The 13,833-nt window shown below is 57.1% G+C and overlaps 1 protein-coding gene across 3 annotated transcripts in view; it reads right to left on the bottom strand.

Moving 5' to 3' along the window:
• KCNT1 (potassium sodium-activated channel subfamily T member 1) overlaps positions 1–13,833 on the bottom strand; it is a gene marked incomplete at its 5' end in the record, with an annotated part of 76,763 nt that continues 62,930 nt past the window's right edge. For 2 of the 3 annotated variants that reach the window (XM_084219747.1, XM_084219748.1), the window contains 14 exons: positions 1–3,212; positions 3,618–3,702; positions 6,207–6,269; positions 7,835–8,138; positions 8,927–8,947; positions 9,267–9,395; positions 10,208–10,291; positions 10,381–10,482; positions 10,731–10,842; positions 11,060–11,194; positions 11,451–11,522; positions 11,708–11,898; positions 11,980–12,085; positions 13,042–13,258. In XM_084219747.1, the coding sequence (XP_084075873.1) occupies positions 3,092–3,212; positions 3,618–3,702; positions 6,207–6,269; positions 7,835–8,138; positions 8,927–8,947; positions 9,267–9,395; positions 10,208–10,291; positions 10,381–10,482; positions 10,731–10,842; positions 11,060–11,194; positions 11,451–11,522; positions 11,708–11,898; positions 11,980–12,085; positions 13,042–13,258 (1,742 nt within the window). In that variant the 3' untranslated portion in view covers positions 1–3,091. The remainder of the gene's footprint in view (positions 3,213–3,617; positions 3,703–6,206; positions 6,270–7,834; positions 8,139–8,926; positions 8,948–9,266; positions 9,396–10,207; positions 10,292–10,380; positions 10,483–10,730; positions 10,843–11,059; positions 11,195–11,450; positions 11,523–11,707; positions 11,899–11,979; positions 12,086–13,041; positions 13,259–13,833) is intronic. The other variant, XM_084219749.1, reaches the window with a different exon arrangement.

Here is a 13,833-nt window from a genome sequence, read left to right on the forward strand (position 1 = left end):
CTTCACAAGAATTGTACAAAACCCTCTTCCCCTGGCTGGCTGATCCCAGCAGAGCAGCTCCCAGAACTCGGTCAGGAGAGGAACGACGGGAGTCGCTGGTGCTGATAAAAATCCATGCAGGAGCTGAGCTTGGAATAAAACTGTCCTGTTCTATAGAGGTTAAATAAAAAGGGGGATAACAGGAAATAAATATGCTCATAACACTGGTTGGAGTAGTTGAGTTTAATGCAGGATATGTGGGTTTAGTCCGTACTGAGCGTATCAAACCGTGAGTGCACACGGGACATGCGCCGGAGCCGCTGCTGGAAAACCCCAAAACATCCCAGCTGTCCTCGTTTCTGCATCCCCCAGGGCCTGCCAGGTCTCTGCATTGGAACACAACTATTTCCTGTAGAAAATGGGATTTTTCCATGGCTGGAAGCAGTAGCCATTCTCCTGCTCCCATGGAAGCTCCTTCGGCGGCAGGAGCGACTCTTTGTCGCTGCATCGACGTTTCCAGGACCATTAGAAAAATAAACTGCTTTTGTTTTTACATTAGTATTGTAACTGAGGCTAAGGAATTAGAAAAATGAACCCTGGGTTCTCAGACTTGCATTGGCCACAGGTGAGTATTTACAGGGTTTTCCCCATCCCTTGGGAAGGTCGGCTGGAAATTTACACCAGAGGCTTTGTACACGGAGCTTCCGTTTCAAACGCAGGGACTTTGTACACTGAACAAACAGAAGCATTGTCAAAATACAGGAACATCCAGGGCATCTTGAGAATATCACAAACCACCAGAGGCCTCAGTCCTTTTGGCACGTGGTTTCCTCTTGGGATCCTTTTCTCTGAGGGCAGGAAGGAGCTGGGTGTGCCCGCTGAGGAAGGAGGGACCCAGCACCACGGCCAGTGGAGCCACTGGAACACAGACCTGGGTCTGGCCACATGGCTGACCTGGCTGCTCAGGGCTGGGGGTGAAATTTTAAGTAAATTAAGGGTTTTTAAAAGAAATTCTATTTTCTTGCTATGGGAGGGTTGAGCTGAGGAGCTGTGCTCGCTTCCCTGAGCTCACACACAGCTCACAGCCAAACAAACAAAAATTAAAATGTTCTCAGGAAATATATTCAAATAATCACACCTTTTGCTTTATTTGGGCTGGGCTTTCGTTTGTTTGCTGGTTTGGTTTTTTTTTTAACCTGTAATACTGTTTTGTTCCACTCTCCCTTGAAAGCAAAGTGGGATTTGGAAAATGATCCACATTAAATGCAAACACATAAATACTTCCACACTCCATGATCTGAACATCCTGAGGCTTCAAGTCAGCACAGAGCCCACCTGTCCTTCTGTACTTCAACCACACCCACTTTTCAGCCTATAATTTCTTTTTGCCATTTTTAAATGACAGATTTGGCACGTGAAGCTGCAAACAGAAATAAATAAAACATTGTGCCTGCCTAAACCAAACAGATCCAGAACTAATCATTAAAAATCCCTCAAAACAACCCAAAAAAGCTTTAAAGACAGTTCTGTTTGTGCCCACAGCTCAGCAGGGCGGGAGGGATGCGCTCTTTGCTTTTACCTGTGGTACCTCACTGGGCCTGGGATGTGCCACCACTCAGAGGCTCCTGCCTGGCACTTCAGGAAAAAAACAACAATAAAAAAAATAAAAGCTGGACTCCAAACCTCATCCAGGCACAGCAGGTCTCTCTCAACCCCCTCTCAAGGCGATCCCAGCCTTGGCACTGGTCCTGCCCTGGGTATCTCTGCTCTCCCTCAGGGCCGTGGCCAGGATGGCACATCCCCACAGGCTGGGGCCTCTCCCCAGCTGTTTAAAACTCATTTAAATCAGGTTTTGGCTTGTTTTCTGTTTTGTTTGCTTTGTAAACATTGATTAGGGGTGCATTGGGGAGCAAACAGTGAATGGTAATGGCAATAAACCATTCAGTGAGTGCAGGAAGCTGATGGGATTTCATGGCCATGTTGTGCTTTACAAGCTCCTTGCTAAAAAAAAAAAATCACATTGGAATTGTAAGATATGAACATGAAAGCACAGAAAGTTAACAACTCAGTTATTCACTTGGCAGTCAAATCAACCCTTTCCACATAGAAGTTGTAGAATGTGCAAAAGCAGAATGGAAACACGTCTGGTGTTTGTGGTGGTGCCAGGTCCCTGCAGGTCGGGGGGGACGTCCTCTGCGGCAGGGAACGCCACGGGCACGGGGGGACAGAGCCAAGCAAGGGGGGCTGGAGCTGCCAGGGGCCCTGGTGGCCGGGGGGACAGGCAGAACCTGCTGCCATACCGGTGTCACCGAGCTGTGACCGTGGGGAGGGGATGGACAGCAGAACACGGCCAGGACACACGGTGGGTTGGACCCCAGGCTGCCCTGGCCGGAAAGGGCGAGTGGAGCCCCCAAACCTCCACAGCCCAGCCCAGCCCAGCCCGGAGAAGCATCCCAAATGCCCCGGGCAGCTCAGCCCCAGCAGGAACAACCCCAGGGGGCTGGCCCCGCTCTCGGTGCCCTGGGCTCGGCGTGTTCTGCTTTGTGAGGTGCCCCGAGGCACTGTGGGGGCCCCGCCGTGCCCTGTCCCCTCCATCCCGGCTGTCCCACGGCCACCAGAGTCCTCGCCCAGCGCCCGGAACGGAAACCCAGCCGAGGATGAAGAACGTGAGTGACAGGGCAGGAGTTGGGTACCCTGGGGGACACCTGGTGAAGGAGGAGGAGGAGGAGGAAGAGGAGCAGGGCTTCGGTGCAGTTTTCCTCTCGTCTTTGCCAGCCTGCACCCTCCGGGCTGACGCCGAGCACGGCCCTGCTCCCATCGGCGCCTGGGCTCAGCCACGTCCCGCGGCCCCGGCGCAGACTCTCTCACGAGTTGCGGTATCGGTATAAAAAGTTAAAATCCCCGGGGCCACCGGCTGCGGCTGCGTCCGGCCGTGCCGCCCCTCCCGGGGCTCCGGGCATCCCTCCCGCGGGCACGGCCAGGCCGGGCATCCCCCACCAGGCTGGGCATCGCCTTCTCCGGGGCACCGCGGGCAGCAGCCGCCTCCCCCCGGGCCGGGCCGGGCCGTGCTCTCCTCCCCGCCCGCCCGGAGCCCCCGGGCGCTCGGCCGTGCTCACAGCTGGGTCTCGTCGCGCGTCTCGGGGTTGCCGGAGCCCAGCTTGTTGCTGCAGCTGCTCTTGCGGCTGTGGCCGTCGTTGGCCACGTGGGCCAGCGGGTCGGAGCGGATCAGGTACCTGCGGGACACAGCCTGGTCACGGCGCTGGGACACTCCTGGCATTGGGGCCAGGACGCACAAGGATGCCCCCACGGAGCTGTGCTGCTTGCAGAGCGTGGGGGTTGTTTGAGTAAAAGGTGTTAAATAATAAGAGGTGTTCATGTAAATGCCATAAAATATTAGAATAAATGATCAGGAGTTATTCCTCAGCTGCTCAGTGGCAAAAGCCAAAGGAAAACTCCACTGCAGCTGCCCGTGGGAGCTAAGATGGGGCTGGGGTGGTTTGGGCACTGCTCAGGGAGTTGGAATGGGCTGGGAAAGAGGCAAAACCCATGGGTATTTATGAGAAATCCTGGGAAATAACGGGATGGGGGCAGCTCATGGCACTGGGGGCACTCTGGGGACAGGGTGAGGTGACACTTACACGATGTCATTGAGCTCCAGCCGCGTGTCCGGGGGGGGGTTGATCAGGACGTAGGACAAGGTGTTCTGGTGGTCGTTCATCTCATCTGCAAGAGCAGGGGCAGGGCTGGTGAGGAAGGGACACCCCCAGAGACACCCCAACAGGCAAGGTGACAGATCCCATCCAGGCAAATGGGTCCCTTCACCAGGGGAAGCCGTGGGCAATGTCACTGTCACCGGGAGGGCGCCAAGAGCGTCACTGCCACCTCCCTCGGCACCTCCCCAGGCTCTCCCCACCACAGCACGGCCCAGGGGACTGGCAGAGGTAACTCTTCAAAGTCCCCACTCCCCCCAGAAATAAAGTGAGATGTCTTACCTTGGCGCAGTGCAAAAGAGGGAACAGGTTAGTCCTGCTGTGTCAGGAACAGCACAAGTCCAACCACTGGCTCAGGGCAGCTGAACCCCCCCGGGGCCGCCCCAGTGCTCTGCCCACCTCTCCCCTCAATTGCTCAGTTCAGCTCCATCCAGGCCCAGCATTGCTCCAGGAGTTGCTCCTTTCCCCTGCCCAGGATTGCTCCAGGAATTGCTCCCTTCCCCTGCCCAGGGGAAATCGCCTCCGTGGAGTTTCAGAGCCATCCATGCCATTTTGGGGATGGCTCTAAACCAAGTCACCTCCCAGGGGGGGCTCAGGGCCACCAAGAGCAGCACCCACGGGGGCAAACAGGGGCTCTCAGTGATGGGGGGCCCCTGTGCTCCCCGAAATAGCCAAGAACAAGATCATGGTGAAATGGATGGGGGTGCGAGGCTGCGGGTGCCGGGGGGTGGAAGCTGCGACAGGTGACACCATCTCCAGACAGGATGATGGGTGTGGATGGACAGGGGTGGAGGGGATGGACAGACGGACGCGGGGGCAGCATGAGGAGCACAGGGGGACACCAGCTCGCTGCAAGGCCTGTCACTGGGACACCTCTCCAGGCTTTTGGAAAGGCCCCTCTGAGGTGCAGAGGGAGCAAGTGGAGCACATGGAGCTGCTTTGGGGGCAGCAGGAGCAGGACCCGGCCCCTGGGATGGGCATTAATCCAGGCTGGGGCTGCTCCTGGGGCCTGTCCTGCTGCTCCCACCTCCCCATCCCTGCTGTCCCCCTGCCTGGCGTGGGGGATCCCCCAGCCAGAAGCTGCCCTGCCCCATGGTGGGCATAGCAATGACAACGGGCGCCAGGTCATCCCGGCACGGGGGGGACTCTGCTTCTCTCCAGCCCTCAGATGCAGCTCCAGCCACCAGGGGCACCCAGCACAGGGATGCAAACAGCTTCCTGCTGAGGTGCCCTTGCAGGGCATCCCCAGGGCTGTGCCACGTCCAGCGGTGCTTGCAGGGGGACACCAGACCTTGGTGTGGCTGCTCAGACACATCCCTGTCACCTCTGAGACCACAGAAGGTGCTGCAGCCAGGGGGACCCGGGACCACCCTCGGGAGATGCTGCCTGGGCTGTGCCAGGTGTCCTGTCCTGGGGCCACCAGGGGGTTTGGCCATCCCAGTGCTCAGCCTTACAGGGAGACAGGGGTGGGTGGCAATGCCAGGGCAGGGGTGGCACACAGACCCTGGGACCCGACGGGACACACGGGGGCTGACATGACAGGGAGGTGGGGACAGGCTCTGGCTCTGGGCAGCTTTCCCTGCCCCATGGAAGGTTCCTGACCCCATGCAGCCAAGCCAGGCCCTGCTGAGCACACCGAGTATATTGCTGCACCTCCACTGCCCCAGGCAATATACTCTGCTGGCCTGGGGCTTCCAGGAGCCCCAGCTGGGGCTGCCTGGCTGATGGAGGACACACTTTGTAAGGAAAATGCCAACGTTTCACCTTAAGCCTGGGCTAGCGAAGCCAAAAATGAAGCTGGGATGGGTTGTTGCTAATCTTGGGGCTGCTGCAGTAAAAAGGAGCCTTTCCAGGGCATGTTGTACCCTGATGTAAAGGTTAAAAAAAAAAGGGAAAACCTGGTAGGTCCCACAGAGCCCCACGAGGTGCCCGGGGTGGCTGCAGCACCAGTGGCCCCTGTGGCTGCTGTGGCTGCCTCATGCTGAGCCCAGCACCCCCAGTCACAAAATGGGGTCTTCTAATGCTGGAGAGGGGCCCAGGAAGGCAAACCAAGGGGTGCAAAGGGAATTTCAAAGCACTGCCTTGCCCTGGACTGCGGCTGACCCAGCAGGAGCTCCAGCATTTCATCACAGCATGCACAGGCAGCTCAGGTGCACTTGTCCCCCTCCTTGTCCCCTCCTCAAGCTGCCACTGGCTGCACAGCCCAAAACCCCCTCAGGGAGCCATGGAGGGAGGGTTTTGTCGATGAAAGCCAAGGGCTGTGATTTCCCTGTAGGAATTCAGTTAAAAAGAGGGTCCCTGAGGTTTCTATCTCCCTGATCAGGCAGAGCCCTGTGTTTGCACCACCACCACCACAGGACACGGTTTGGTTTTCCAACGCCACCCAACAAATTAGTGCTGAAAGCTCGGGGATCTAAGGTGAAAACTGGCAAGGGTGAGGCTTGGGCTTAGCTGGCATGATCTTGTTGTACGCTGCACGCCATGAGTCACGCGGGACTCCCAGGGAAAGGGAATTACCTTGCAAATATCCCAGGTTTACCCGATTCATCACATCACTGGCTGTTAAATTTGCTACATCCTCTACAGAACATACAGGGAAAGGCACAGACATAAACAGAGAGAGAGAGAGAGGTCAGCAAGCCATGGTTTGGCAAATATCAGAGACGAGCTCCTGCGCTGCAGCGAAAACGTGAGCAAAAGAAAAAGGAAAGGGGCAGAAGGCAGAGCAAGGTTTGCCATGGGTGTCCAGACACTGACGGTGACACAAGGTGACAACACATGGTCCCTGCACCGCTGGATGCCCAAGGAGCTGCTGGTCCCCACACTGTGCCCAGTGTCCCTATCCTCTACCCCCGCCACTGTCCCCTCTCCTGCCAGAGCACCCCCAGTTGCTTCAACCAAAATTTGCCAGATGGGCCAGGACAAGGATGCCAGCCCTGAGCAGACCCCAAGCCTCCCTGAGGCCAGACAGCCCCCCTGGAACTGCAACAGAAACTTCTGGGACTGGGCAAAATGTAGGGCAAAAAGGAGAGGGCGGCACACCGCTGCAAGCCCTTGGTGGCAGTCCCTGTCCTTGCCCCATCCCACCACACTCCAGCTCTCCTGCCCCTCTCCCTGGGGATGCTGGCAGTGCCCACAGCCTCCCCCTGGGCCCCCACTCCAAACCCCTCCTGCACTGCACTTCTGGACATTTTCTCCTCCTCTTTCCCATGCCTGGAGCCAGGATGAGAAAGGAAGAATCCCACCCCTGAAATCAACTCCCATCCCAGCTCACTGCCAGCCTGAGTGTGGGCAGGGGCCAGCACGGGGTGGACGGACACTCCTGGAGGATGGAGCAAACAAGCAGCAGCACAGGATGGCTTCAAAGAAAGAAAGAAAAGAAAAAAACCCAAAACCAAACCAACCAAAGAAAGGGAGCTGTGGGCTACAGACTTTGTCATAACCAAGGGGTGGGAGCTGTCCAGGGTGACACAGATGCCAGCACCGACGGGCAGGTCAAGCTTGACGAGAGATGAGGCGGCACAGAGGGACCCTGAGCGCTGTGGCTGTCACAGCCACACACCAGTGCCACACGCAATGAAGCAACTCAGCCCTGCAGCTACCGAGAGGTTTCCACGAAGAGCTTATGACAGATTAAAGTCCATAACAGAAGGGGGCTGCGCCAGCTGACGGGGCTTGGCCTCTCCCTGCCAAACTACGGGGGCTCTTGGGCACAAGGGTTGTGCTGACCTGGGGTCGGGTTGTCCTGAACCTCCATCTCTGCATGGCCGGAAAGTGGGGCACAAAGGGGGCTGTGTGGGGACACCGGGTGCTGCTGCAGGCACAAGGGCCACTCTGCCACTGCCAACTCCTGCCTGGAGCCATCCCAGAGCCCAGAGACGGGGGGGCTGCCTGCAGCTGGCCGGGGGTGGCAGGGGAGGGGGGTCTGCGTGGGGGGACCCCAGCCTGGGGCCGCTGGTCTGCACAAGCACAAGCAAGCCGGGGGATGAGCAGCCCGGCCGGGACGGGCTGGGCGCGGCGCTAAGCCGGGCATGGGGTTAGGCTGGCGTGGGGTTAGGCTGGCTCGGGGGGTTGGGTTAGGCCGGGCCAGGGGTTACCTGAGGAGCCCGCGGGCGGGAGGCGGCGCCGCGGAGCACGGCACTTACCGTACCCGGTGGTGGGCAAGCCCAGGTGCTTCATACGGTTCTTGACGAGCTCGGACAGCTCCTGGCGCTCGGAGCGCCGGTACAGGCTGAGGCGCTGCTGGCTGATCCACTCGGCCGTCTTGCTGGAGTGCTTGTTGCCCTTCCTGCTGAGCCGCCGTGCCCACTGCATGCTCTTGCGCCGCAGCAGCGGGTGCTCGGACTGGTCGCTGGAGCACGAGTTGCGGTGGTGGCTCGTCTTGATGCCCCAGTGCTCCTTGACGTCCTTGGTGTCCTCGCAGTCCTCAACATTGATTGAGATCTGTGACTAGAAGCCCAGCAGGTCACGCGGGATGGGGGGTGGCCAAGGTGGGTTTGGCCTGTGCCTGGCGGGGTGGGATCTCTCCCACGGGGTGGGGTCCTTCCTCTGACCCCAATGGGCTCTCCCAGCACTTTGTCTCTGCACTGGGCTGGCAGATTACACAGAATCCCAGAGTGGTTTGGATTGGAGGGAGCGTAAAGCTCGTCTCATTCCACTCTTTGCCGTGGTCCACCAGACCAGGCTGCTCCAAGTCCTGTCCAACCTGGCACTGAACTTCCAGGGATGGGGCAGCCACAGCTTCCCTTGGGTAAGCTGAGGGGAGTCTCGTGGGCACTTGACACCTCACACAGGATCACCTCTGGGATATCTGCCCCAGAAACAGCCATGCTCTCCTCTCCCTCTCTTCCCTCTTACAGCATCTGTGCTGCCGCATGCCTGACCCAGCAATCCCCACTGGTGAGCAGGAATTTATTAATAAAGCCTTTTAAAGCCTCTCAAGGAGCTGGGTTGCATTTAATTAAATGTCAACTTTCAGCTCCCTGTCACTGCCTCCTTACAAAGTTGAAGGTATTTAAAGGGATCCTGGCTCCCTCCCTTGCTCCTGATCCCAGTTAATTACATCAGGGCGCTGAGGCCCAGCCAATATCTCCCTTCCGTGGGGGCAGGCAGTGCTGTGCTGGCACAGGGCTGAGAGCTGGCACAAAGCAGGGGTGGCTCTCAGTGGCCAGAGCCAGCCCAGGGCTCAGCCCCAGGCTGGGGACGGGGAGGTACGGCCGGACGCGAGCGGCACTCACCTGCGCTCGGATGTCGTGGGGCTGCAGCAGGGGAGGAGGAAGGAAAAACCACGAGTCAGTGCAGCAAAGGGGCAGCCCTGCTGTGCCCACCCTGCTCCCCAAGGTGCCCAGTGCATGGCAGAGCCGTGCCAAGAACATCCAGCACTGCCTGGGGAGACCCTCACCCAGCTGGGGAACCAGGACAGCACCACCCAGCACAGCCCCTCTAACGAAATAAACACAAAAATTCCCCTTCCCCTGCTCCCCCCTCCCCACTGCTGCTGCAGGCAGGCCTGAGGTGCTCCAGGGACCAGCACCCTCCTGGATCCCAGCTCGGCTGGCACCAGCAGCCCCTCCCTACCTCGGAGGTGGCGAACATGTGCGACTCCGTCCTGTAGATCCCGATGGGGATCTCGGCACTGGAGGAGCAGAGCTTCTGGAAGAGGCGCCCGTACGTCCGGATCCACAGGTCATCCTCAGTGATCTTCATCTGAGCAACACAGGACCAGCATGGACCAACACAGGGCCAGCACAGACCAAAACAGGGCCAAAACAGGGCCAACACGGACCAAAACAGGGCCAACACGGACCCCCACTGCACCTCGGGCTGCTCCTGAGCTCCACCCAGTTAATCCATGACCATCCTCAAAGTGAGCTAGACTCCACAAGAAAATCAGGGGCAATTTCTGACCTCAGCCTTCAAAACAGGGAGTTTGGTCCTTGGTAGCTCTTGGGTTTTTGGCAGCACTGAGGTTCCCCAAAATGGAGGGGAACAATGACCTGGCAATGCTGCTCTGTCACCATGATATTTTCTGAAAAATCCCTTCACCAGCATTTCTCCTGGCAAGATGAGAAGCCTCAGCTTCTCCGTGTGTTGCTGCTTTGGAATGTGATTTGGAGAACTGTTTCCCCAGCATGTAAATTATTTTTAATTAATGGCCAATCACAGCCAGCTGTGTCAGACTCTCTGAGGAGTCACGGGTTTTTATTATTCATTCTTTTCTAGCCTTCTGTCTGTATCCTTTCTCTATTCTTTAGTAGAGTTTTAGTATATAATTTAATATCATATCATAATCATATCATATCATAAAATGATAAATCAGCCTTCTGAGAACTTGGAGTCAAATTCTCATCTCTCACCTTGTCCTGGGGACCTCACAACCCCGCACTGCTCCCTCCTGGGGACCTCACAACCCCGCACTGCTCCCCCCAGATCTGCAGAAGAGGGGAGCCCCCAGCTCCGTGCACAGGGTGACAGATGCCAGCAGGCCAGGCCCCCTTGGCAGGGGACAGGACACGTACCGCACACAGGTACCCGGAGCCCGGCGTGGTGTCGAGGCCCAGCAGCAGCCGAGTGATGGTGATCATGTAATCCTTCACGAACGACTGGAGAGACATTTGGGCAGGAAAGCAGGGGAAAGGTTGGCTCAGCTGCTCCCTGGGGGATGCTGAGGGGCTGCAGGGCTGTGTCTCACCTGGTAGAGCAGCGTGTCCAACATGCTGATGCTGAAGACCCTCCCGGCGGCGAAGGGCAGCCGGAACATGAAGGCCAGGTTGGAGCCGTTCTCTCGCTCTCTCTGCAAGAAGAAGAGGAAGTTTGAGCTCAGATTGCACAGAAAATTAGAGGACTCGTGGCAATGGGAGGGCACAGGTGTAATGCTTCTGGTGGGTGTGGCAGGAGGAAACCAGAGCAGCATCTTTGCACGGTAGAAAAATTGGATATTTTTCTCCATGGAAATGTGTGAGACGTTATTGGGTTTTCTGGACATAGTCACTGTCAGTGTTGACTTCCCAGGCCCTCGTGCAGGGAACGACCTCCTCTTACCTTTTCTAGCTTGGAAAGGGCCAGAGAGTAGCTGTCCTTTGCTCTGAACTGCATGAACCTCATGTTGGAGGGGTGGGTCAGCTCCGTGATAATGCTGAGGCTGGGGAAGAGCCTGCAATGGGAAGAGATCTGTTGTCCTGCAGCTGCCTCAGAGGATTTAAAGCCTGAGGAAGACCACAGCCATCCCTGTGCTCTCTGAGGTCAGAAATAGCTGGTGTCATGCTGCTTCCTGCAGCAAACCCAGTGCCAGATGTGTCCCACTGTCCGTAGCCACCACCCCAGGCGCTGGCACCCGTCCTGGTCTTGTCCCCAGCAGTGGTCACCCTCACCTGAACATGGTCTGGACATTGACAATGGTCTTGGCATCTGCCATGTAGTCCTCCTCAGCGCTCATGGTGCTCTCCTTGTCCACCACCACCAAGTTGTCAGCGTAGATGATGCCACACTGCAGCAAACTGTCCAGGCTGGGCAGTTCCCAAAGAGAAGAGCGCAGGGTCAGCCCTTGGAAACGACACAGGGAAGCAGCACAGGGGTTCCACGGCAAGCCCAGGCTGCTCCCAACCTGCTCTTCACCTGCTCCCATCCCCCAGGGAGGGGTTGACAACTCGAGAAGCCCAAGGTGGGCTCAGCTCTACGCTACCAACCCTGGGGTGACAGAATAGTCTGGGCTGGGGTAAATGCGACAATTCAGGCACGACAGCCACCCGTGGGAACACCTACTTGTCAATGGTGCCCTCCATGTAGTAAACCATAGGGAAACAGCAGATGGCCTCCAGAAAGTGGTGCTCAGGCCTGGGGGGAGAGCCACAGAGAGCGAGGGGGTTCAGCAGGTCCATGCAGCAGAGACAGACACAAAACCCCAGCGCCAGCCAGCCCAGGTACCCAACGGTTCCCTCCCACTCTGTTCCCTCACACTCCCAGCCCGCAGCACGAGCTGCCCAGGGCAGTCAGGGAGGGCTCTGTGGGAGGGAGAACACCCCTGCAGAAGTACTTGCTTGTTGTCCAGCAGCAGCACGATGGGGTTGAGCTCCTTGCGGGAGCGGTAGTAGGCGCGCAGCGGGACGATGAAGTTGTAGAGGCCGTTCCCCGCCGTCTCTGCAGAGACGATGATCAGCTTGTTCTTGAAACCGTAGGCTTTGGCATCCTCAAAGCTGTTGTGTTTGCAGCCCTGTGTGGGGTGGGACAGCCCAGCACTCAGTGGACATGTCCTGGGGGCTCAGCCCCAGGCAGCCCCACAGCCCCTGCACACCTTGTCCAGCCTCAGGCAGCAGAACGGGGCTTTCTCAGGCAGAAGGTGGCACAGGGTCGGGGAGCTCCCGATGTAGGGGGAGTTTGGGGGGTAGCCCTTCACGTACCTGCAGCAGAGAGAAATCTGTGTGAGGACAGGGAGAGCTTTCCATTTATCCAACACTCAGATGCTGGGGAAAACATTCAACAGCAGCGCAGGCAAATGCCCTGCAAAACTCTCCTGCAGCAGCTGGGAACTCCCTCAATATACATATTTAGGAGTATTTTTTGCTATGCAAAGGGCCAGGAGGTTGTAAAGATGCAGGGACAGAGTGCTCATGGGAAAGCCAGGAGGGGCTGAGCCTGGGCACCCCCGGACACCACTGAGCACCTGTCATGTGCCATGGTCCCAGTGCCTCTGAAACTGGAACAAACTGGGTGCAGCCATGTCACTGTGAGATTTTATGAAAAATCCCTTCGCTAGCATTTCTTCTCCTGGCAAGACGAGAAGCCTCAGCTTCTCCATGTTTTGCTCCTCTGGAATGTGATTTGGAGAACTGTTTACCCAGTACGTGAATTTTTCAACTTAATGACCAATCCCAGTCCAGCTGTGTCGGGACTGGTCAGTCAGGAGTCTTTTATTATTCACTCCTTTCTGGCTTTCTGATGTATCCTCTTTCTTTAGTACAGTTTTAGTAGATCACCATAACAAAACATTAACATAACATAACACAAACATGGTGTGGTATAGTGTGATATGAGATATGATATGATATGGTATTATGAGATATGAGATGAGAGATGATATGATTGATATTATGATATATGATTGATATTATGATATGATAGATATGATGATATGATATATGATATGATATGATATGATATGATCTATGACATCATATCATATAATATCATATATCTCATTCTTCTGAGAACTTGGAGTCAATTCTCATCTCTCACCTCATCCTGGGACCCCAACACCACCACAACAATTGGTGACCAACAGCCACACTGAGCCAGAGGCACCCGAATCAAACCAGGTCCCATTGGAACCACCCAGATAGAGAAGAAAGTGACTCACTCCAGCACGGCCGAGCCCTCCTCGTCCGACTGCGTCATCTCGTCCTCGGACTGGTCGCTGAGGAGGTCGCAGGGCAGCAGGGAGGAGCTGTCAGCCAGCTCCAGCACGGGGGCGATGCTGGGCCGGCGAGTGCCCGAGCCGTTCTCGGCGGGCAGGGCCAGCTTGCTGCTGTTGGCGGGGCGGCACTCGGTGTTCTGCAGGTCCATGGCCACTGTACCTGGACACGGGGGGGAGGGAGCACGGCGAACACGCTCTAAGGGGGGGAAATGTCACAAGAGCTTCCTGTCCCCGAGTCCTGCGCAGGGATGGGGCAGCCCAGGTGACGCTCAGCTGTTCGTGGGCACGGGGAGTGCAGGTGAAGCCCCCAGCTGTGTGCAGCATCTCCCCAGGGCTCAGCTGTCCCTGGGGCTGTCCCTCTCTCCATCCCCTCACAGCTCCATGGCCAGCTGAACTGCTCAACCGCCTGCTGCTCGCTGAACTGCCAAACCAGGCTCTGCAGGAGTTTTTGTCATGCTGATGTGTCTCTGAGATGACAGCCCTGCAGCCTAACCCCCGCCCTGGGAGACTCCAGCCAGGTCAGGAACCACATCTGCCCTGGCACTGCCCTCCCTGTAGATGTCCCTTTGCCCCAGGGAGAGACAGGCAGGCAGCAATGCCTTCACCCACCTCCCACATCCCTCCTGAGCAGCTCCAGGTCTTAGAATCTCAGAATCCTTAAGGCTAGAAAAGTCCTCTGAGATTGAATCCAGCCATTCCCCCAGCACTCTCAACCTGCCACTAAATCACGTTCCC

This window comes from Fringilla coelebs (genome assembly GCF_963513975.1).
Source record: "Fringilla coelebs genome assembly, chromosome: 21".
Taxonomy (NCBI): domain Eukaryota; kingdom Metazoa; phylum Chordata; class Aves; order Passeriformes; family Fringillidae; genus Fringilla; species Fringilla coelebs.